Source organism: Sparus aurata, chromosome 1 (genome assembly GCF_900880675.1).
Source record: "Sparus aurata chromosome 1, fSpaAur1.1, whole genome shotgun sequence".
Classification (NCBI taxonomy): Eukaryota; Metazoa; Chordata; class Actinopteri; order Spariformes; family Sparidae; genus Sparus; species Sparus aurata.
The window spans coordinates 30,929,974-30,954,666 of NC_044187.1; the positions used below are offsets into that span (position 1 = coordinate 30,929,974).

A 24,693-nucleotide genomic window follows, 5' to 3' on the forward strand; every position below is an offset into this window, starting at 1 on the left:
ATATTTTTTTAGTTCCATTTTTTTGTTCCATTTTTTGTCCCCTCCATTTTTTTGTTATTATTTATTATGACTATATTATTATTTTGTTATTACTATATTATTATTATTATTTCTATATTATTATTACGTGTCATTTGACCTAGTGACAAGCTGTGTGCCCACTGGCAACAATTGTTGCCAGTCATAAAAATACTATTTTCTTCAAAACAAAGTACAACATGGAAAACATAAATACATAACATGATTCAGAGGGACTCAACTGATAAAATGATATACCTTACAACTCCAAAAAAAATCTGGGCACAAACGGGTTAAGCCACACCGCACACCAATGTGCAGAGGTACATCGTGATCCTTATTGCCTTGTGTCACCACGACAGATTGGACATCATTGTGGATGCAGTATGAGGACACTGAATACAAAACATGATTCATACTTGTGAAGACAAGAGAATCTTTTGAGCAACCCTCCTGTGTATTAAATTATTCATTAATATTGTAAGAAATTGTTCTTGGAGGAAAGCCTTGCTGTGTTGGAGAAAGGATGGAAGGGCTGGATTAAAGGGTACAGCATTTTTCATTTTTCAAACTGGTTCACAGGCAAAAAGCCTTTGTACTGTTCCAAATAGCCACATTTGAGACAGGACCAAAAGCCCGCAGCCATAGAGAGGGGGGAGACACAATGAATTGGACAAAAAGGAGTGGGTCGAGTGGAAGTGTACAGCTTGATAGATAAGCAACCTGGTCTAATTTCTCCTCAGAGCTGGCCAATCACTGTGTAAGGTGGGCTTTACCGGACAACCCCAGTTGTCTCAACTCCAACCTAAGAAATTAAGAAAAGAGGGAGGAGGTGCATGAGCGCGCTGAAAGATTGAACATGCTCATGCTGTTGGTGAACTGGATAATGAATGTGAGCGCTGTGAACTCCTACTCCAAGAATTAACGATGATGATGTATCGTTTTATTGCACCCAGCTTTACAATTAATATTTGTCAATTAAAACTCTTATCCCGAACACCGGTGTTCAACTAATAGGGATTCGGGATGGATCGGTTTTATTGAAAAACAATCGCTCTCATAGCACTTCATTTAAAAATAATCTAAATAGCGAACTATGTATATTTCAACTGCACAACACTGCTTCCAGGTGGTCCAATGATCCCACTCGCACATTTTCTGAAGCTAACAGGTAGCTTAAAGATATAACATGTAACATTTGCTGAGTTGTGTACTTGAATTGTAAAAAAAACGTGTAACGAGAGTACCTTGCTAACATGTCTGCCTGAGTCACGCAGACAGATTTTCATTGGCAAGGGAGGTTGTTCAACAACAAAAACAACAACTCCCACGAGAACACATGCTACTTATGTTTTGTTTTAATTGAGAGATCTCTGGTGGCATAAATTACATACTGTGTGTGTTTAAGGGTCAGGTTATGCTCATGCAGAACGAGTTTGTTCGACAGGTCTGACCTTCTCTGAATTAAGAGCCGATGAGGTGGGTGTAAACGGCGGATGGTTGGCTTTGTGGAGTTACAAAAAATTGTCTGACATAGCGTCCCAAAATTCAATATCTTTGCTCAGAGATAATGTCTGCTTTCAGTTTCACTCAAGAAAAAGAACGGGGGGAAAAATAAATTACAAACCACTACCATAGAAAGCAAAACATCAACCCTGGAACTAAGTAAAATGTATTAGAGGTCTGCATTTTGTAGGCCACCATCCATTAATAAACCAAGAATAGCTCACATTCTTTTTCATTTGATTTGCTAGAACTCTGGTAAAAAAAATCTAATTTAAAGGTCTTTTGTTGAGTCCTTGGAGGCTGAAAATTCGACATGAAATGAGTTCCTGTGATGCTGGATTCCTGTTCATATTCATAGCACTTAGTAATAACACTTTCACATGCCAGTTCACTGTGCATGCAGGACAAAAGGTACTAAATAATTGCTCAAGACCACCACAGACACTGCAACTAATTAAGGGCAGCCTTTAGGCGGTAAGGCTCTCAGATTGGCCAAAATGGTCCAGTGATTCAGACTGGTGACTTGTCTGACTGTGGCCAACTATGAAAGCATGAATCTCTCTTTCTGTCAAACATCAGCAGCACCTTCCGGCTCCCCTCCTGCGCCTCTCCTTGTCCGTGACCCTGTTCGCTTCTCAGAGCCAGCCATGCTTCATCTGTCCCCGACACCCTCACCGTGTCCCCCTGCACTGCACACCTGTTCCCCATCACCTCATCAGCTCAGGAGCCGTGCCTCACCGGTTCATTAGCCCTGCTGTATATTGTTAGCATTTTCCGCCCATCACTGGCCAGATTTTACAAGTTGCCTTTGTGTAAGCATTCCAGCTGTTCTTCTATACCTCGCCTTTATTTCTGTCCACCGCAGCTGATCGCCTGCTGACTGTCAAACTTTTTAGTTCAGATTCTTGTTATACTGTATGTGTCACATTTCAGCTCACAATAAGCAGAAATGTCTGGTTTTCCAACATTACTCTGCACCACATCATTTGCCTGCCATCCCAGGTGTAAAATAGTCCCTATTAGATGGCTAGAAAGAAATTCAGTTGTACTGCAGGACCGGGAACCACTGACTTAAATCACATAAGTAATTACGATGCTAATGGGGTTGGTGCCATTCGTAGTGAAATAAATGTAACCTTACATATTATTCATGAGGTGGAGAAGTGGGACAAATGACTTTGACTCATGTTCTTATTAATGATTTAATATAACAGAGGATATTAAAATCCCATCAAAAGGATCTGCCATGTTTGGCACCATCAGACAGTCATACAGATGACAAAACACGGGTTATTTATGAACCTTGATAAAAAAAAATGCTGTAACATTTCACTCAGCAAAACCATTCTGTCAGTCAAACCCAACAAGTCATGATACTTCTAAAGAAAGGGATCTTACACTTAAATCTGTTTGAACAAATCAATTCAGTGCTCCTTTGCACCTCTGCTCAATCTAACAGGGAGTGATTTACTCTGAGTGGTGCTCAAGCCATCAGCCTACCCAAACAGGTAGAGCGAAGGACCTTGGAGAGTAAAACCCATCAACAGGAGTGGAAAAGCATACCTGTTGCCATGACAACCACTCAAAGAACTCAAGGCTGCATTAGTTTGACTCTAGTGCCATCTTATGGTTGGAATTCAGATCAAACACATCTTCTGCTGGTAAGAGGGTTCAGACATAGAGATTGTTATAAGAATTAAAGCAAACCGGAAAGAAGATTTATGAACAGCGGTATGATTAATAGGTTTTAAGCGATAAATATGTGGACACACGACGATGGCTTCGGCTCACTCAAGGGAAATGAGACTTGCACAATATGATGACACAAGAAGAGGATGAGTGACAGCAGAGTTGGCAGTGAAAAGATTAGGCCAGTTTCAGCATCAGAGGGAGGTCATTAAAACTTACTTCAGGACTTTAGTGCTACTAAGTGATATTGTGGTTGTGTGCATACCTGTATGTGTGTGTATGAACTCTTAAGATAAAAAGGATAAAGTGAATGTTGATGCTTGTGAATAAATATGACTCCAGTTATTTGGTAATTTATGTATTGAAGTGTAATGGCCACTTGCATCAGACACACAGGACTAAAACATTTTGATGGTACTGTATTGTACTGGTGTGTGTGTGCATGCGTGTGTGTGTGTGTGTGTATGTGTGAGAGAGAGAGAGAGAGAGAGTGTGTGCATCCGTGTGTGCATGCGTGTATGTGTGTGTGTTCTTGACTGCATTGTGTGCAAATGGCTTCTGACAGTGTTGGCCTTGACAAAGGCCAGAGACCTGTGGAGAGAGAGGAAACTGTGTAGCTTCATCCAATCATCATCATCAGCCAGAACACTCCGAACAGAACTCTGCAGTGGGCCTCCATGTATCTAATCATGCCTTACACACACACATGCAATCCGTATACACACATACATAAACCTGTGGGATTCTTCGCTTATCACTCTGGTTAACTTTTGGGAAAGCTTCAGCACTTGGAGAGCATTGGAAAAATTCAAGAAAAAACATGGAAGGTGAGAGATGAATGAAAACAACATTTTTATTTGGAAAGTTTTAGAAAACATTATTTGTAGAAACAGCAATTGCGCACTCAGCTTGTCAAATGGCATTTTTAAACAGCAAAACAATTAATATAATTAGGATATCAGTGACTTCAAAAACATGCTTGCTCTACATGTTGTTGTTGGTATTATATTTGCAAATGTATTTTAATTAAGAGCTTACAAAACCCTGTTTTAAATTGATATCTCAAATGTCGGTAAACTAGCTGATATTTTCAGTGAAAATTACAGTCTTTACCAAAGTTTAGAAAATGTATTTGTTTTCTCTGAATCCATTTCTTTAATACACACTACAAAATTAATCTCAAATGATATTGCTAAAATATTACATCAATAACCATGGGATTATTCATAGCAAATAATTATTACAATTATTCAAATTCACAAACGTTTTTTCATGTTTTCCTGTTCCATTTAACTCCAATATTTCATTGTGAACAATGAAAAAAAAGAATGATATCTGAAGAGAATAGTTCAGTCTAACTTCAGTTAGATATTTAAGGGTATACTACACAGGATTTTCATTTTCCTTAAAAGCAGTGTATAGACTCACACAAAATATAATACAAATTAAAAATAATTAATCTTAATCATTGTTAATGAAGTACACGGTGGTGTTGGTCTCTGCAGTGACAGAAAGGTCATTGATTTCATCACCTTATTGTCCAGTTGTCACATACAGATGCTTAAGGTTGGTGAATACCTGAAGCGTTATTCGAAGACCATGGGAAAGAGACTCAACAATCAACTTTGAATCATGTGTTAACAAACAGCAACCAACATATCATGGGGCGCCCCACTGGCTGGTTGGTGGAGTGTGCAGCCCATGTGCTGAGGCTGTGTCTCCGCTGCAGCAGCAGTCTGGCCTGTGACCCTTTGTTGTGTGTTGTCCCCTCTCTCTCTGTCCCTCCTTTCCTGTCATTTCTTAAACCTACCCTGTGAATAGGGGCACTAAAGAGACCCCACTCCCCAACTTTGCTATGATGTTCCGGTCAAATCTGACCGATTTACAACTTCACAAGATCCTAAACATTTTATTTTTCTTCTGATTGTCTCGAGGCTTAATGATATCCTCCACACTAGGCATTTGAACATATAAAATTTCTGATCAGCACTTTAAACAAATTTTGAGTCATCTAATCAATTTTGTAACACCCATGGTGTTCCCGGTCAAAATTGACCGGCATATGAAATGAATGGGTAATACTAGATTATGTTAATTCCTTAGATGGAAAATATCCCCATGTACACCCACACATCTACATCCACAACCACAAACATCATCCCACCCTCACACACACACACACACACACACACACACACACACACACACACACACACACACACATACACACACACACACACACATATACAGTATATATTCCCCCACGCGTACCACACATTCCAGACTGAAGAATTAGATGTTATTTATGGGAAACTGTCTCTTTCTCGCGCTTATATGCCCACCTGGGAGCCACACACACTCTCCAGACCTAACAATGTATCATACCTGTTCAAAGGCCCAATATATACCGATTTACACATTTCAAACTCAACAATTAGGTGTTTGTTATAGGAAACGATCTCTTTCCCATGCTTATGTGCCCATCCCTACACGTGAACCACACTTTACAGAATAGACTATCTTCTCATAGACAACCTATATAAAACTTTATTAGTGCCTTTCTGTCATTTGACTCTGTGACCACTATGAGTAGGAAATTTACTGTAATAGAGGCTCTGGACCGATTTTTTGAATCAGATGAAGACGAGATGGAAGTTTAACTGGAGATAGAGGAAGATGTGTCAGTAATGGAAGACAACATCCATCCTGATTTTGATCCAGACCTTTATGACACTGACCAGTCAACAGATGAAGAGGCTCCAGAGGAAGAGGAACATGGAGAAGAGGCACGAGAAGAAGAGGCACCTGAGGTGACATTCCAGTCCAAGGGTGGCAACTTGCTCTGGTATTCTTCCTCCCAGGACAGAGGAGGCAGAGCAAGAGTGGAAAACATTGTAAGGATGACGCCATGGCCAACACGATACGTAATATCTCGTGTGGATGACAACAAGTCCAGCTTCCAACTCTTTTTACCAGAATCCATGGAGGGAATTGTACTGGACATGACAAACCTGCGGGGGAAGTGTGTGTTTGGGGACACATGGAGAGTGTTGGACCAGGTAGACCTCCAAGAGAGTATAAATAAAACAAGTTAGCTACAAATGTGATGCCTATGTTTGCAAGGCACACTCCAACCTGACTGTACAATGCCACTCCTGTGTCCTATTCCAAGGCTGGTGAGCGTTCCTCCAGTTTATGTTTTCAATTTCGAGGGCTAGACAATGGGTGGGGGTATTTCACACTGAGAAAAACAGCTATTGATGGATTTACAAAAGAATACGGAAATGTTATCAAAATGCACCCAGAAGCATACATTTTAGGTTGAGACAGAGGCGCACACACACACACACACACACACACACAGATGACTATTCATGTTGATTTTCTGATGTTCTGAGAATTTGGTCTCCGTTTTGATTATTGTTATAATTTTCAGTGTCTATTCTTTGTATATTCACTGCAGTTATGCATGTTCACAACTAGTTGGAAACATTGTTTACAGCATTAAAGGGTGTTAAATAACATTTGGTAAATGATTATGTTCTAATTATGTTTTTTGTGGTAATTTAAGAGCAGTTAAACCTGACCGGTCAAATTTGACCGGGAACACCAAAGTAAGGGGGGAGAAACGAACATAATACAAGGGTTAAAAAAATAAAAAATCCTGCAAATTATGACTTTAAAATAGAAATAATAACTAAAACAAGGAAAACACCAGGCAGAAATTGTCAAATTATTTTCTGACATGAAACTGAGCAATTATATATCTGGTACATGAAATATAGGTTTTTGTGTAAAAAACATGAATAAATAAAAATTGTTCAATTAATAATATATTTAAGGTGTGTTTTATATTTTCACCTTTTAAAAAACAAAACCGTTTTTAATATAGGCTACTATAAGTCAAGATTCTAAGTCTTTATTTGACTACTATGTTTATGAGTCAAAAGCAACTGGATCTGATTTAGTTTCTTGGAGACAGTTTGTCTCCTCTGAAAAAAATGCTTCATCCATTTTTCACATGTTAAGGATAATCAATTCATGTATAAACCATCTTTGTCTCTAATTTCATGTCTCGACTTACTAAATCACCAACAAATCTGATACTGGTGCCATTAGAAATGCTCAAATGTCAGTTTACTGCAGACACTCAATCAGACTGATGCAGCCCTTTGATTTCAGTGTCCTGTCATTAAGCTTCACACCGGTGATCCATACTGCAAATACACCCATTAGGTTGTGACTGAGATTAAGGGCATTGTGCCTTGCATCAGTGGTGCTGTGTGCCCACATGGGCGATTTAGCTCAGAAGGGGGAGGGTCAGATTAAGGTGATCCCTGTATATACTAATTCGCTGTTGCTGAGGACATTAAAGGGCCAAAACATGCCCCAGTCCCAGCAAACTACGACTATAGACTATAGCATAATCACTTTAGCCTGAGAGTCATTGAATATAGGCCACTGAGGAAGTGTAGCAGTGGATGCAAGGCGGGGCTTTAGGAAATGTTGCGTGACAAGACTGAAGAAAACAGAGTGCAGTCTGGTGTCTCACTAACACTCACGCGCACACGCACATGCACTTGCATGTCCATCCGCACACACACAAACACACATGCGTGTGCACATAGTCTCTTTACTCTTTTATGTCGCTTCAGGTTAGGTTAGCTGCCCTGCCTTTTCTTCACTCTTGGCTCAACTCTCCTTCTCCCCCTTTCAGTTTCTTCTACTCCACTTCTCTTCTCTTCTCTTCCTCTGCCTTTTACCCTTCCTTACACTCTAAAATCTGTCTTTTCTTTGCATGTCTTCTCTGCATGTCAATGTTGTCCACAGAGATGATTTTTCTGATAGTTACTAAAAGGCATGCAAGTAACTAAATTATTTTGTCAAAATGCTGCTCTTATATCAGCGACTCTAATACCATACAAGATGTTTCCAAAGAAAATGTAAAAGTAAAGCCCTTGTTATCCTCTCTGAATAATTAGTGTGCCATTTATTGTTCATACAAGAGATATTTCTTTCAAACATTTGCCTAAAACCCCAAGATTACACTGCAAAAGTAAAATCTTTAATATGAACTTCAAACAGACACAATTATTCTTATATATATGTATATAGCCTATATATATATATATATATATATATATATATATATATATATATATATATATATATATATATATATATATATATATATATATATATATATATATATATATATATATACACACACACATATATAAATAATCTAATGATAACATTATTCCCTTCAAGTTGTCTTTGTGGGATGTGTAATGTAGGAACATTCAATAAATAAAAAAAATACTGTGAAACTGGGACAAATTCAAATTTACCAATTTCTTGTGGTCGGTTACAAAGTTACTTTTCTCTGAATATTATGGGAATGTACTTTTTCATTTTTCCTATTGGGAATCATGAAGTAGAAGTTGAACACTGAAGGAAACCATCAACACCGTTTCATCAGAGGCTCTGGACAGGTTCCACTTTCCATGTTCCATTAACCTTATTTATTTTTTGTCATCACATGATGTAAATCTTTACTTAGTTGGTTTCTTTAATTCTGTGTTTTGTTGCTGATACATTATTATATCCACTCCCGTCGCCTTTTGTTGTCATTGTGTTGTTTTTGATTTTTGCATTCTTTTGTTTCACTTTGTTTATAGGAGATTTAGCTGCACGTCGCATTCAGGAGCAAAAATGAATTAAAAAAACTGTTCTTATGTCCCTTTTTCAGTTTATGTACTTGTGTGTGGAAAGAAAGAAAGACATAAACAACTGATTATGTCAAACAGGAGAGGGGAACACTGATACATGTAATCACAACACACACATCAGTATTAGACATTTTGAAAATGATGTATTACATTGTTTTGCATTAAAAAAATACAAACTTTGGCAGTAATCATTTGAGACACTTTTAAGAACCTCATTCAAAAATAATTTTAAATGATTTATTTTTGTATGATTTCTTTTCTTTTAACAATGTTTAACAAATTATGGATCACAGCATTAAGAACTGAAATTAAAGTTATTTTACACATGCCATTTAGTTATTGGAAGATTTTCATTTCTTTCTCATTTTTATCTTATTATTTTTGTATCAAAATAAAAATCATTTCAACATGAAAGAAACTGTGTTACGAGTAGTAAAAGTAGTATCAGCTACAAGAACGTTATGAAACGTAGATTATTTTTAACATTTGGTGAACATCACAACTGTGCTGTGGAGCAGTGCAACGCGATGGAAATAGTCTATGCAACAAAAACTGTTAAAATGGCGTGTATTGTTTGTTTACGGACAACTTATTATTCTTTAGTATGTCTGGTTAATCGTCAATCTATGCATAGCTACCTGAGATTGATGATGATGATATATATATATATATATATATATATATATATATATATATATATATATATATATATATATATATATATATATATATATATATATATATATATATATATATATATATATATATATATATATATATATATATATATATGTATGATTCATTCAAAGTCCTGAAGCAAACGAACTAGCCCGTTGTCACAAAACTCCACTGACGTCAGACTACAGGCAACACAGGCATTGATTGGGGGGCGGGCGACGCTGGGCGATCAGGTCTGTAGTTTCACCTGGGCAGACGTGGCTCTGTGAGGTGTCACACAGCGGTACATATGAAGCGGACTGGGACTCTGGGATAAATGAAGTCATCTGAAAAGTGCGGTGATGATCTAACAGCCTGCCCCACCATCCTCATTTACTCCGCTCGAGCTAATTGAGAGCGCGGAACGGGGCCTACCTCGCGCGCTCGACCCCGACCGCGTCCCCTCTCCGTGCTTCTCTCGTGCCGCCCTCTCCTTTCTCACGCGATCCTTTAATGTGACAGGTGCTCATCTGAGCATGAGTGAGGAGAGGGACAGAACTCAGGTCTGTCGGATGGCGGCCCTTTTATAGCTCAGATAGCTCCAATCATACTGAAACACCTTTAGTGTGATTATTGAACGTACCACCGGCTACAGTAGTGTGAGCGGCTTCAGGGCGCGAGGTTGAACAAACAGGCTTTATAACAAAGCGATAAACTCACATAAGCTGCCTTCATGGACCCGATTCTCTGCTCCGGTACAAATGAAATTACGTTTGTAAATGTGATCAAACTAATACGCTGCTAATCTAATTTTCTAACACCTAGACGAGGTCATTCGAGTTTGAGTGTGGGAAATATGCAACACCAATCGTTCTGCGCTTTTGTGTGGATTAATCTAAAAACCCGCAACGCCTTTAAGTTGTTCTGATGAGGGTTAAAAAAACAAACCACACTACAGTGGCCCCAGTTTCTGTAAGCTATACTGGGAACAGCTCATGGAAAATGACTGTAACCCCGAGTTGTTTAGAGAGATATCAGAATAACAAGTACAGTGAGATGTTCCAGCTGTGGGAAGGTTATAGTCCTGTAGATCGAGAGAACTCTCTAAAAAAAGAAAAAGAAAAAAAAGGTAAAAATGAAGAAATCAAAATGTAGTTAAATAGCGCATACATTCAAAGTTTGGTTAATTCATTTAATCCCGGTTATTAGCTGCAGCTATCTGACGTCACTGATCGATTAGTTTGTACTTGGACTTGTGCCAAATACACTCTGATTGAACAATTAATGGTTCAACCAGAGTTCTTTTTTTTTTTTTTTTCTTTTTTTTTTTTAATCTGCCATATGACCAGATTCCTTCTTTCAAAGCCTGATTGAACACTTCGGGCAGCTCTTGGCTCCTTACACACAAGGATCTAGTTCGCCGTAAGCTTATTACGGGAGGTCAGCATGTCCCCCAGACACGTGTTTTCAACTATGGTAAGAAATTATGAAGAAATATTACACCTCGCTTAGAAGGCATTAGCATGTTCCTGTACAGGGGTAAACCAAAGAGAGAGGTACAGTAGGTCCTGCAGGGAAATTCACAGAAGTCACTTCATGGAGTGGTCATTTAGTTTTAGACCATTCTCTTCAGGTCAAAATAAACTGTGCCCTTAAGATCCTTGAAAAAAAAGTGGCTCTGATAAACATGTGATATTTAAAGTCTCCCATCGCTTTAGGTTTGCCTTATTTCACGGTCGTCTTGGGAAGAAGGGACTGGGAACTTTTCAGGAAAGCAGGCTTGGATTTGCGCACAGGGTCGGCAGAGGGGGAAAGGTCCCCGCTTTTCAGCCCCTTTGTACTGGGCTGACGAGTACGTCCTGACAGGGGTTAACGTACCGTAAAGAGGTTAAACAAACGGAAATTCCCGTTAGAAATCCTCCAGACACATACGGCCTTATAAGTGGAGAAATTGGCAGTGGTGGTTTTAACCAGCGGTGGAGGCTCAACTTGCCTGGGCACTTTTGAAGCCTGATCACCGTTTTAGAGACTTTTTTAGTGTAATAAATTCAGGATTGTCATAAAAGTTGACGGGAATTGTGATAAGAGGGCTTATTTCGAAAAAGACAGCTTGGTTGAGATTTCTTTTATTCCAATTCCATTTGAATTTTTATTTTTTTAAGTTTTCGTTTATTTTTATTTGCCTGATTCATTTTATGTAATCTGATTTCATACAACGACAAAGTTGACCAATGTTTGGTTACTTAAGCAGCTGCCACTGAGCTGCACTGTCAACTGCCAAAGACATAAATGATGTTCAGCAAGTGTTGAAAATATCTCAAAATAATCACCTGCAATATGAGCATCAGTTAAAGGGTGTAGCTTTTATATATTTCTAATGAGGTCCGTTTGAATTTAAAAGATTGTTCCTAGTTTTAACATTATTCTTGGGTTAACACAGTAAGTAAGCATAAATGAAATAATAAATATGACGATGAAGGTAAGATAAGTGTTTCTTACATTTTTCAACGGATTTAAACTGAATTTTGAAATGTTGAAATGTTTTATCAGTTTTGTTGGACAGAAAGAAGAGGAAAGTAAATTTGGACTATACTGAAGAACATAATGATCAATCTTATAATGACCAGCTTAGTTATACTTTACATTTCTTTCCCATAAAACTCATTGGGGAATAATTTGATGTGGTGTTCTTATGCCATCGCCTATTCAGTGTAATCCACTCTGTGTATAAAGGACCCATGGTTAAAATCCTTGAATTTGAACATTTAACTGAAGATAAAAAGGTCTGACCTTTTATTTAGGGACTTCAAAATTAGATTTTTTGTATATAAAACAAACTGTATTCTTTAAATGAGTGGCCCACTGACACAAATCCATGAGGCAGAATGATCAAGAAACTAGGTTACAGCTGGCTCTCAATGCATTCTTAATAATGGAAGAGATAAACATGCACATCATAGCCAGAGCTAACAGATGTGGTACTGAAAGCATGTATTAAAAGAAGATAATCTGCAGTTTGTTAGCTTCCTCGTTTCTTTACATGTTTTTCCAATAATAAAACGGCATTTTTCAGGCACAGCGACATTAATAAACTCAGTCTTAAGAAGGAACACAATGCCCTTGAAGTGTAAAGCAGCTGTTTTGCTTCAGGATACAACTATAGATTTGTTGACCTGAAATCCCAGAACAGTAAGAGCCACAGTAAAAATCTCCAAACCCTCTAAAGAACTTTGAGTTCTGAGTTGAAAATCTCTGCATGCATTCCTTGTTGTGAGGCTTGCGCTGATATGGAGTTAAAAATGCCTCGCTAAGGTCTGGCATTTGTAGGCTATACGCTGTTGACTTGCACTGAGAGGAAGGAGAACGACAGAGATTATGGGCAATTAAAGCCCACTTTATGCTGGTCTGCTGGCGTCACAAAGTCTGGCCAAGAATGCTCACCTCGGCTAATACTATCAATGAGAACAAACTCTGCAGCATCAACTTATTATGAACAGTGAATTATTAATGCCAGAGCTAGCACGGTCTGGCTAAGTTGGCTTGCCAGCTAAGCTAAGTAAGTACACAATGAGGTTTTGTTAGTATGCTGAAAAGTTAAACACTGCAATACTGACTTGGCTGGATCCCTAATAATAAAAGAGATTAAAAGATGTAATTTTAATTAGCTGGCAAAAAAAAACCCAAAAAACATTTAAAGTGGAAAATCTCTGGTTTAACAAACTGAGATAGATAATCTATTTTGTTTTTATTATAGCTGTGAATTATTTACACAGTCAGCTTAACTCGACTTCCAGCATGCCATTATTTAAGGGCAGAATATAATCTTAGACTAATGAAAGGTTATGAAATGAATGCAAGAAGGCTGTTGTGGCAGCTCTCTAACCCATGAGGGTGTAAGGGGGGGTTCTGCATAAAGTGCACTGATGAATAATAACTACTGGATGTGTGAGGGTGCATTGCACTGTGTTAGCCATTAGAGGGCCTCCTACAAACCCAAGACAAGTGTCTGTTAATAGGTAGAAGCTCCAGGATCCCTGTGGAGTCTCAGTAGTTGGATTTTGCCATCTTGATTGAAGTTTAGATGGATTTTCTTCATTTGCGCTGCCATTCTCTCACTGCAGAATTTAACAGAAGAAATATATACATTGTTCATTTACTGTATCATTATGTCCATACACACATGTGACTCTGAGCCTCAAATACAAGTCAGCTGAGGTCACTATACTTCACTGAGTCACTATAAAGACCTCTTAATGTTAAGAGAGCTGTGAAATGCCCCAGAGGAGATACATGACTTCCTGTCTCTGCCCGCCTGTCTCACTGCCTCCAGTGCAATGAACTAGGTCAAACTGTCTCCACTTACATTGACTGTAAACCCCTACTGAGAGCGGTCGACTCCAGAGCCATTAATATCACACTTGAGGGAGTAATGGCTGTTATAAAAGGGTGATTAGACCTGTGTAATTTCAAAATCAAAAACAGGCGACTGGTTAATAATGATCAAACGCCTGTGTTATTTGAAGCAATGTACCGTATTCCAAATGAAATACCGTCAATGGAAATACATTTTAAAAAAGTCTTCTTTAAGTCTCATTCTTGTTACTGTTTAAGTAAATAATAATGAACATATTAAAATCAATTGTGGCTGCCAGCATGACGGAACATTTTTTTTTTTTGTTCTTGTGAGTTTTTTAAGCATATAATGTGTGTTATATTCAGTCAATTTGCTCTACAGAAACATGCAACTTGGCCTCACTGCCACCTCACAGACCACTTCTGCTTTCACTTGGAGGATAACAGCACAAACTGTAACACTGTGCTTCGCTGCACCGAGGGCTGGAAAACACCCACCGCCGCCAACTGCAGAAACATGCTCAATTTGGTCCAGCTGTCTCCTGGAGCACAAGCTGATGATTTTGTATGGTGAGACTGTATTTCTGAGATGTGGTGGCATGGAAGGGGCCGTGGAGCAGGCCAGCAGGCCATGTAAAGCAAAGGGCATGCCAGGCTGGATAAGGATCAGACGAGGATGAGAGAGAGGAGAGAAAGTGAGAGAGGGGCCTCTGGGTCTGTCGGCCCCCGGAGCAGGGGGCACTGGCCGGGGTGCCACATCGTTCAGACGGCCTGGTGTACACAGAGTAACCTGATCTAATGTGCAGTTTTGACACACGCAAACATCTCGCTTCCTTTTAAGAAACACCATCCAAAAGCTACATCGAACTCAAGCCTCGCCAGATGGTCTTTTACTCACTGAGGAGGTTTCAAAAATGAAATTGTGGAAACATTATGGTGCTGAGAAGAGATAAACAGTGGTGTGAAGCCACTGAATACATTTACTCAACTACCTTACAATCTGTTCTTTACTTTCATATTTCCATTTTGTGCTATACATTTACTCAACTGTAATTTAGAGGAAAACATTCAGTGACATTCACCTGATAACTACAACATTAAAGACTCGAGATTATGAATCAAAAACATTAACCTAGAAAAGTTGATCAAAGATGTTGTATTATCAGATATTTAACCAATTTTATCAATGTGTCTGGTGTGCACCCTCTCGCAAAAAGGGTAATTGTCATATTCATTATGTCAGTGAGTTGTCAGAGACATTTCCCTTCTTGACTTTTCAGGTTTCTGTTTTCCTCAAGCAGAAATAATCTCATGACCACTATGTTTTTTTATCGTTACCCTTTGGAGGGGCCGCAAACCACTGGTTGGGAACCAATACACCAAACTACAAAACTGTAAAATAGTTCAAACTGGCTGCACCTCGAGCAGCGAGCAGTACCATGCTATTTAAACACTGACGCTTCAATACTAATAGAATCATGTAATTATTATGTATATTTTTGTACTTTAAGTACATTTTACTGATAAATACCTCTGTATCTGTAGAATTGACACTGCACTCTACACACACTGAGTGTTACATATAAAGTCTAGCAATTTACTTTGCTCTGCATCTTGAACAGCTACTACAAGTTCGTTTTTAAATCTAACATAGCCTACATGAGGATTTTGAGGTGGCCCTGCTCTGCGGCACACAGAGCAAGATGGAGAGATTTTTCATAAATCTCACAAATAATGTCTACAGCAGCACAAAAGCGAATATGAAAGCCTGTCAACTAGTGTCCTGGATTGGCAGTTTTATTTCTTATAGCCAACTTCTATAACAGATCAATAGTTTATTAGATTGACTTATAAATAAGAAAAGCAGCTCGATAATATTGCAAAAAATGAGAATGTCTTTGCAGCAACAGTGGTAGACTACACTGTGATTCTAAGTTTATTTATGAATTCCCTGCAGGTCGAATCAGAAATTCCTTTATAAGTATCGCAAAATGGTTGTGAGGTAAAGGTATTGCCTATAAAACTGTAATTTTGTGTGTAATTTTCACATTTACTAACGTTGTCTTTTTTGTTTTTATTTTTTTACTTTTGTATACAGGTACTAAAGGAGCTATAATCAGATGGAGACGGATCCAAACAAGTGTTCCTGTAAGGACAGTTTGTCATAGAACCTGTTGTTGGTCTTTGTCCACAACTAACTTACGATCTACATCTAACGGCAATTATATGTATATATATATATATATATATATATATATATATATATATATATATATATATATATATATATATATTTTCTTTGCTTAAATCTTCATCCAATGTCTGTCTGTGCTCGCGGGAGAAAAACGGTCTTTCTGTCCGCGCGCGGAAGACACCGACACACAAACAGAATTAAAGGCGCATCAACAAACACCAAACTAAGGATCCTGACCGAGCCGGACGTTACAAGACAGGTGCAAGACTCGACTCTTCGACGCACATCTCATGTTTCTGTTGTCTGCACTGAGTGTGAGGTTGAAGAGCACCATACCGCTGATCCTCAGTCAAAGGGTAAGTCTGGCCTTAGGGAGGGAGAGAGAGAGAGAGAGAGTCACACAAACACACACACATAAACAGAGAGCGAGAGAGAGAGAGAGAGAGAGAGAGAGAGAGAGAGAGAGAGAGTCACACAAACACACACACATAAACAGAGAGCGAGACAGAGAGAGAGAGAGAGAGAGAGAGAGAGAGAGAGAGAGAGAGAGTCACACAAACACACACACATAAACAGAGAGAGAGAGAGAGAGAGAGAGAGAGAGAGAGAGAGAGAGAGAGAGAGAGAGAGAGAGAGAGAGTCACACAAACACACAAACACACACACAGAGAGAGAGAGAGAGAGAGAGAGAGAGGGAGAGCTAGAGGCTGGAGTTAAAGGTCAGCGCCGCTGACTCCATTGAGGGAAATAAAAAGCTCAAATGTCTTGCCATTTCAGCGAAAAGGGTAAAGACGCCCGTCAGCACTCATTTAAATGTTTCAGATGATCTAATAGTGATAGGCTTATCTTAATCTTTCCGATGAGGGCTGCAGACACACACTATTTACTCGCCATCAGTGAACTTGTGTGTTTGCACAAGCATACAAAGCCTACTTCTTCTATGTAAAATTTTCAGCGTTGGTCCCGCAGTGAAGCTGGAGCGGCAACTTGGAAACTTTCATGAAGTGATTTTTTGCATGGCCTTTTTTTTTTTTTTTTTAAGAAAGGAGAAGTTTTTTTGCGGATTTCCCGAGGAACAGAAGGCCTGCTGCTCGAGGTAAAATGGAAATGTCAAGATTAATATTAAAAGAAAAATAAAATAATAAAGAAAAACAAAAAAAAACAACGACGTAACAAAAGATCTGTTCAACTGTTCTGCACAAATAAAATCTTCAGAGTACAACCTCCTGATTGTTTATTACTAAATGCTACACATCATGAAACTACAAACCAGAAATGACTTACACAAATTAGACTGAGACAGTTTCAAAAAACCATATGCAGGCCACAATACGTCACCGTATAAACAAATACCGCCGATCGACTCTAAATAAAGAAAACGAAAAAAATATACGCAGTTCGACATAATTAGCCCCCGCAGCGCTCGGCTGCAGACAAACAGGCCTATTATCAGGACTATTGGAGCCATTAAGCCAAGTTTTGATAACCTTTGACAGCTGCCGCATCTCCAAGACGCAGCGTCTCACGTGCCATTGCCAAGCCATGCATGGTTGAGTATGCACAAGCATTTAAAAACCATAACTCTGACGTCGACAACACGAACCACCACTGACGTATTATTATATAGGCTTACTGTATTATTCTGAAAACCGAAACGTCTTCCAGATGCTGTCAAAGGTTATCCAAACTTAGTAGCTTAAAGGCCCACAATGATGGAAACACAGGTTCCTATAATGTTCTAAAAGGAGCAAATGGGCTATCTCAGCACGCGCGCGCGCGCACACACACACACACACACACACACACATCCGACACACAGGCATATCCTTAAAATGGACAGGCTCCACACTGTCGTTCCCTGCCAGTTAATTGCTGACTGTGAGCCTGCCTATGTCAGAGTGGACGGAGGGGGGGCTCGACCCCGGGGATGGCTGCTGCCCTGGCGGATCTTTATTTTGATTTGCTCTCTAATTGACCCAAATAAAGAGTGCTGTACCACGAACAGAGGTTTTCTCCTGGCTGCATGGCCTCGAGGGGACGGGCCTGCACGTGAATTCACTCACTCACTCACATACACACACACACACGCGCGCGCGCGCTGACGCAGAGAGACAGTCATAGTCCTTTCCTTGGAAAACCCCATTTGCCATTGTGCTCGTCCAATCGCTGGATGCCCTCGGCTCCCTGAGCGTTTGACTTGACGTTTCACTGTACTACCGCTTCCGTCTCCCTGTCTCCCTCTCCTCCCGCTGGCACCGAGGAGATCCCCGTCCCGTCTCTGCGATGACTCCTCATCCGACCGCAGCTCAAAAGCAGCGACGCTTGAAATGACCGCTTGGACTTTATTTTGCCGTAACGCACAATTAAGACAGGAGCCGCTCGGTTTTTGGCGTAAAAGCACCGTGAAATCGGGAAAACATGCAGGGGAAGCTAACGGAGAACCAGACTCCCACCTCATCGAGGGCGTCGTCGTTTTTTATCGAGAACCTACTGGGCAAAGGGCGGACTGGGCCGGAGCCGATGTCGAACAGCAGCCGTGGTGAAGCTGATGTGGAGACGGTGCCCACCGGCCGAGCCCTGAACGCTCATCACGCCGAGACGAGCGCTCCAGCGCCCGCAGGCTCCAGCTCCACGGCTCGGTCCCCGTACAGAGGCTCGCCGTTGCAGTGGTACCGCGGCGGGACTGCCTTAAACTTCAGAGCTTTGGAGACACCACAGAGTGAGTCGAGAGCAGCTTATACGTGTCCTGAAAAATAAATAATTCCTTGACCGAAGCGCTGAACAAGACCATGCAATAAACGAGGGTGGCATCTTAGATTATGTTCAACAGAAGGCATATGCAGTTAATTGCAGCCTGGCTCTGTTAGCAGGGGTTTAACAGACTGACCAGATTTTTGGTTAAATCAAAAATGCTATCGGCTTATATTAATATACAGGAACATTAACCATGAAAGCGTGTAATTATCTCATAACAAGAGTCTTAACGTTAACAAAAGAACAATGCTACTTTTGCTCAAGTCAGTTCAATGTCACAATTATGCAGCTTTTATTAAAAAAACAGACATCTTTGATTCGTTATTTACGCTTTCAGGTGTCCCGTTTATTTACTGGTGTGACTGTATTGTGGCTTTATTGGAAGCATATGGAGTTAATAGAGGCAGACTGAACGTCTCATGCTGCTTCTCGCTTCATTTAATAAAACCAACACGACTGTGGAGACTGGACTGTGGCTGTTCTCTCTATTTACCCACCGAGCTCAGCGCGCACTTGGTTAGTAATAAGCCTTAACGTTCCTTCTGTGGTACACACACACATTGCACCGATAAGAAAAGCACGTGTCAGAGTGAGCGTTTGACTGATCATCATTTGCGCAATTTATCCTCTACTGTACAAACCCAGGGGATAGTTCATGTTCGCTTGTTATCAGACCCGAACCCTAGTCTGAAGATTACGCACATGGATTACGCACAAAAGCCCAGTATACAAGCCAAAACAGAAGCGCAGGACTGCGCGTCGGTGTGACGCTTTTACGCATATTCCGTGACATTTGTGCCACTCACACACACATACACACACACATGCGCGCACACACACTCAGATCAAAACAAAGTGCCCCTCCCTTTGGTGTTTAAAGTCGGATAGTTTGATTGTAAAATTCCAATAACATCATCCTTGTGTTCACCAGTGATGGATGCCCCTGATCAATGTCATTGCCCGCACAGTGCATTTATATTAACTTGTGGGAGGTTATTAAGTTATAAACTGCTAAAACCAGGTTGGATTGCCCTTTGCAGACAGCTGCCTATTCAGTATACTCTCATCTGCGTCATAATCACGCCAAACACGTGGACCATATGTTATGCAATCCATTATAAACGCCTTAACTTTGCCCATACGCACCCCAACTTATTTATCAAATTCAAAATGTAGAGCTTTGAATGGCACTTTAACTCCAACTTAATTCTAAAATAAAATCAGATATGTAAGGTTTTATCTACCGATTCATTCAGTTTCTGAACGTCCGCCATTTATTTTTTATTTCGTTATCCTGGCGGGCTGATTCCACTCATCTTTGTGTGTTGAAGCATGGCGGAATACGTTTGAATCTATTTCAAGACCAACGATATTATCAGCGAGCTGGGATTAGAATTGTTTTTTTTTTTTTTCTCCTTTCAGGTCCAAGAGACAACACAGGTACAGATGAGCACTGCGGCTCCATATCGACCATTGACAGATGCTCCCCCGCCGTGTCTGAGCCGATCACTGAGGACAGCGACGAAACAGACAGGAAAACCGCCGACAGCAACCTGACAGACGACAACGAGGACGCCCAGAACGGCTTTGACACGCGATCAGAGCAAGACCCGTCCTCGGACCCGAGCCCCAACCGGAAGAAGAAGACCCGGACCGTGTTCAGCCGCAGTCAGGTGTTTCAGCTGGAGTCTACCTTCGACGTGAAACGGTACCTGAGCAGCTCGGAGAGAGCGGGGCTGGCTGCGTCCCTGCACCTGACAGAGACTCAGGTCAAGATCTGGTTCCAGAACCGGAGGAATAAATGGAAGAGACAGCTGGCGGCGGACCTCGAGGCTGCGCACATCCCACACTCGAGTCAGCGAATTGTCAGGGTCCCCATTCTGTATCACGAGGGACCTGCACCCACTGCAGCTCTGGGTTTCAACCTGACCGGACATTCAGTTTCTTCACCCGTCGCGGGCTTCTCCGGCTCCATCAATTACCCCCTGTCGTCGTTTGCTCACTCCATGAGCATGTTGAGATCGCAGATGACCGGCTTGGTGTAAAGACTGTTGGACACTGATGTATCAAAACGTTGGTTAATAACTATAATTCAATCTGAATCGTGCAATAACCCAGAATGCCGAAGAAAACTATAGTCTGCATCCAAAGATAAAAAGCCGCAGAGACCGTGATTATAAAACACATCAATAAATCATTTTTGTAAATCTGTTCATAAGAGTCTGTGCTGCTGTCACAGAGTAACAGCGAAGGCATGGTGCGGCCGAGATGTTCATGTACTGTTCTGTATGTTTGAATATACACATATTTTTGCAAACTTTTATATTTAAAGCCACCAATCTTTCAAACTTTGTCACTTTTTCACATAATAGATAAATAAATAAAAAATCAAGCACTAAAGTGTCTGTTTTCCTGCTGTTTGTGCGCACTGATGTCAAATGTGTCCTTTATGTCTAACACACACGTGCAGGAGAGAGGAGTGTCAGCAGAGAATGAAGTGAATCTGTATGTGACGCAAACAGAGAACCTGTCTGTCTTTTTCACCACCTAAAGAAGCCCTCCGTTAGGACGTTTTAAGCTCGTCTCCATGGCATCCGTGCCCAACATAAAATAATGCATGAAAGAATGTAAAATATTTTTGCATCAAGGATTGTCAACTGTTTAAAATCAGGGTGAAACACGGGACCGGAAAGTCATTCAATTTCTGACAAACTACCAGTTCAGTCAATTAATCAACTATTTTTTTTTAAATCATAAATACCTGCAGTCAGTAAGCTGTGTCCATGCGCCATGATTTTGGAGGAACTAAATAATTTATACGACAAATAAGTCAATGAAGTGAAAACGTGCTGTTCATGAATTAAAAAAAAATATATGCATTCTGCTTTATTCCTACAAAATTACGAGTTTCCAAACTGTAGTGGGTTCTTATTTTATTTTATTTGTTAAATGTAGAGACATTAAAATGCAGGAAACGGAAGATGCGTGTTGAAGCGGCTGCACAGGAGAAATAAAATAATACAATAATACTATTGTGATACAAGCAAAATCACAAGGTAAGACTGATCTAAAGACAGTTTTCTTTTTAGATTTCGCCGCTTCAAATGGTCCTCCTCATGTGTCAGTCTGTGACTTACTTTATCTCTACTACAGGATATAAATACAGTTAACAACCCCATAAAATAAACGATCCCTCTGTGAATGCTAATTTGTACATAAACATATAAAAAGAAAAGCAGCCGTGTTTGTGTGTGTACTTCAAGACTTCTATTTTACTTAATATTTTACTCGTAGCCTACGTGCGTCACGAGAGAAACACTTTACACTTATTCTAAAAGTGTTGTTTGATTTTTTTTTTTTTTAAAGGATGCAACAATGACAGATACACAATGCTATGCAACTAACAATACACGGATTTACTTAGAAGGTACAAATCAGCTGTCACACTCGCGCTACCTGGCTGGTACCGCAGTAAGGGAGTGGAAGCTACACGATCAGAGTCAACCTCCGTTGTGAATGGCCTCAAAGCGCAAACACAGTATGTCGTGAATTAACAGTGAAATCAAACTAGTCTTTCTGTTCTGGGGGGACCCCAGCAGGGCTCTGGACCCCGGCTCTCCTTGCAGCAGATGTATGAGCATGAAGGGGGGAGGGGGTGCGGGTACAACAACACTCTCCTGCCCTCCCTCTCCTCCCATCCCCTCGCTGTTATTGGACCGTGCTGCACGCTCCTCTGGACCAATCAAGGGCGACAACACGCGCCCCATCCGGTGTGTGCAGTAACGGCGCAGGCAGAGCCTCGCCAGCCCGGCAGTGTCTGCTCAGTGGCTGCTGCTATGGTGCGTAGAGCATCGAGACGTTAGTGGTCAGATTAACGTCCCAGTTTAGACTTGGTTGAGTCGCGGAAGTAAACAACTAACGACTTAAGCATTGGAGAATATGAACAAAGTGGACGCGCCATGTCGACCCGCCGCCTCTCTGAAATTCACTATTGACAACATCCTCAATCTCAAGACAAGCGGGAGGGACAGCTGTCACTCCGCCGGGTTGAAGGATGACTCGGCCACGGCGATGCGTAAAGACGCTTTCCAGAGCCACCACGAGGAGCACGTAGCCCAGCAGCGGCAGGACCCGGGCAGCAGGCTTAACGAAAGTGGTAAGAGCGTTTGGTGTTTCTGTGGTTGCTGCTGTCTGTGGAGATCTTATATTATGCGTTCACTATTACGCACGACTTTTACCATCTGGTCTTACGGTTTCATGTCAATATAGCAGCACAGTTGAAGCTTAAACACAACGAGCTCAACTTAGTGTCATTTTTCTCCACAGAATTGATCACAGACTGCAGCGGAGCAACGGAGTCGGTCATCATCAGCCGCGGAGACGCGAAGAAGGCGACAGAGGTGCGCTTCGAGAGCGGGGACAGCAGCTGCGACGACAGCAGCTCCACCACAACGGCCACAGACCCCCACAAAGGAGGCAGCCCCGCCAAGAAGAGCAAAATGATAACGAAAAAGAAGACGCGCACTATTTTTTCCAAGAGACAGATTTTCCAGTTGGAGTCTACCTTCGACATGAAACGCTATCTGAGCAGCGCAGAGCGCGCCTGCCTCGCCAGTTCACTTCAGCTCACGGAGACCCAGGTGAAAATATGGTTTCAGAACCGCAGGAATAAATTGAAACGGCAAATCTCGACCGAAATCGACGGACCTGTTAGTGATTTCCCCGAGACTGGAAAGCCCGTGGTGGTGGGGCAGCTCCCGGCCTTGTACAAAGAGAGCAACCTGCTGGGGAGATGCCTGCTGCCCATGCCCCTGCCCGTTGTATACCCGGGCAGCAGCACGCCTTACCTCTGCTTCTCAAACGCCAGCAAGTACTTCAGCCTGTACGACGGGGACGTATGATGCTTTCACAGTTCCCCACGTGAAAAAGACACTTTTTGGTGGTCTGTTGCCAAGTTTCGAGCATTTAAGGTGTAAAGATGGTGGGCCGGACCTGCGGCCTTACTGTTCTACACGTACAACAACAGAGGAGTAGTTACATATCACATAAAAAAAAATAAGCTTAATCGGTATTATTTATTTTTCAGTCAAAGCTGGGTTTTGTAGGCCTGACACTAAACCTGCTAGATTTACACATTGTCGCTTTTTTTAGGGAATAGCAGACTGAGCTAATGATAGCCTGGGGGAGGCCTAAAACAGTGTTTATGACATTATTACATTTATTATTATTATTATTATTATTATTATTATTATTATTATTATTATTATTATGAACAACAACAACAGCAGCATTTCCAGCAGCTTAAGCCACCAAAGAAATTACTATAGCCTAGCTATCTGCATGCATTTCCTGTATCAAAATGAATTTTGAATTACTGAAATTATCTATGTATTTAAATGAATGTAATTAACATTTTATTATTATGTTTCACGCATGTCTTTTTTCTGAGTATCCTACTATTCTTACTTTACTCCACGTTTGCCTATAGGCTCATTACACTATTTACTGAAACTGTAATTAAAACATCTTCATTCAAGAAATATTTTTACAGAACTGATTCAGTATTTTCAATTTTTTCTGTTTCCGAAAGTGCTATAGTTACACAAAATTACATCTAATGAAGGAACAATGTGTGTTCTGTTTATTTATAAAACCACTTGTTTTTCCTTGTACCTTAATAACTTCAGCATTAAGTCCAACAGGAAATGTATATGTCAAGAACAATGAGGACTTGTTGATTGAACACACTGAACAGTTAACATAAAATTGTAAAATCTTAGATCAAAGCAG

At 40.6% G+C, this 24,693-nt stretch overlaps 2 protein-coding genes across 2 annotated transcripts; both read left to right on the forward strand.

The window, feature by feature from the left end:
* Positions 1–18,196: 18,196 nt before the first annotated feature.
* Positions 18,197–21,303, forward strand: hmx1 (H6 family homeobox 1). The gene is made up of 2 exons (XM_030400179.1): positions 18,197–18,868; positions 20,326–21,303. The coding sequence occupies exons 1-2, from the start codon at positions 18,568–18,570 to the stop codon at positions 20,946–20,948; spliced, it is 924 nt and encodes a 307-aa protein (XP_030256039.1). The 5' UTR covers positions 18,197–18,567; the 3' UTR covers positions 20,949–21,303.
* A 1,400-nt stretch (positions 21,304–22,703) lies between these two features.
* On the forward strand, positions 22,704–24,326 carry hmx4 (H6 family homeobox 4). The gene is made up of 2 exons (XM_030400306.1): positions 22,704–23,059; positions 23,230–24,326. Exons 1-2 carry the CDS (start codon positions 22,843–22,845, stop codon positions 23,802–23,804), a joined length of 792 nt encoding a protein of 263 aa, XP_030256166.1. The 5' UTR covers positions 22,704–22,842; the 3' UTR covers positions 23,805–24,326.
* Positions 24,327–24,693: the final 367 nt, after the last annotated feature.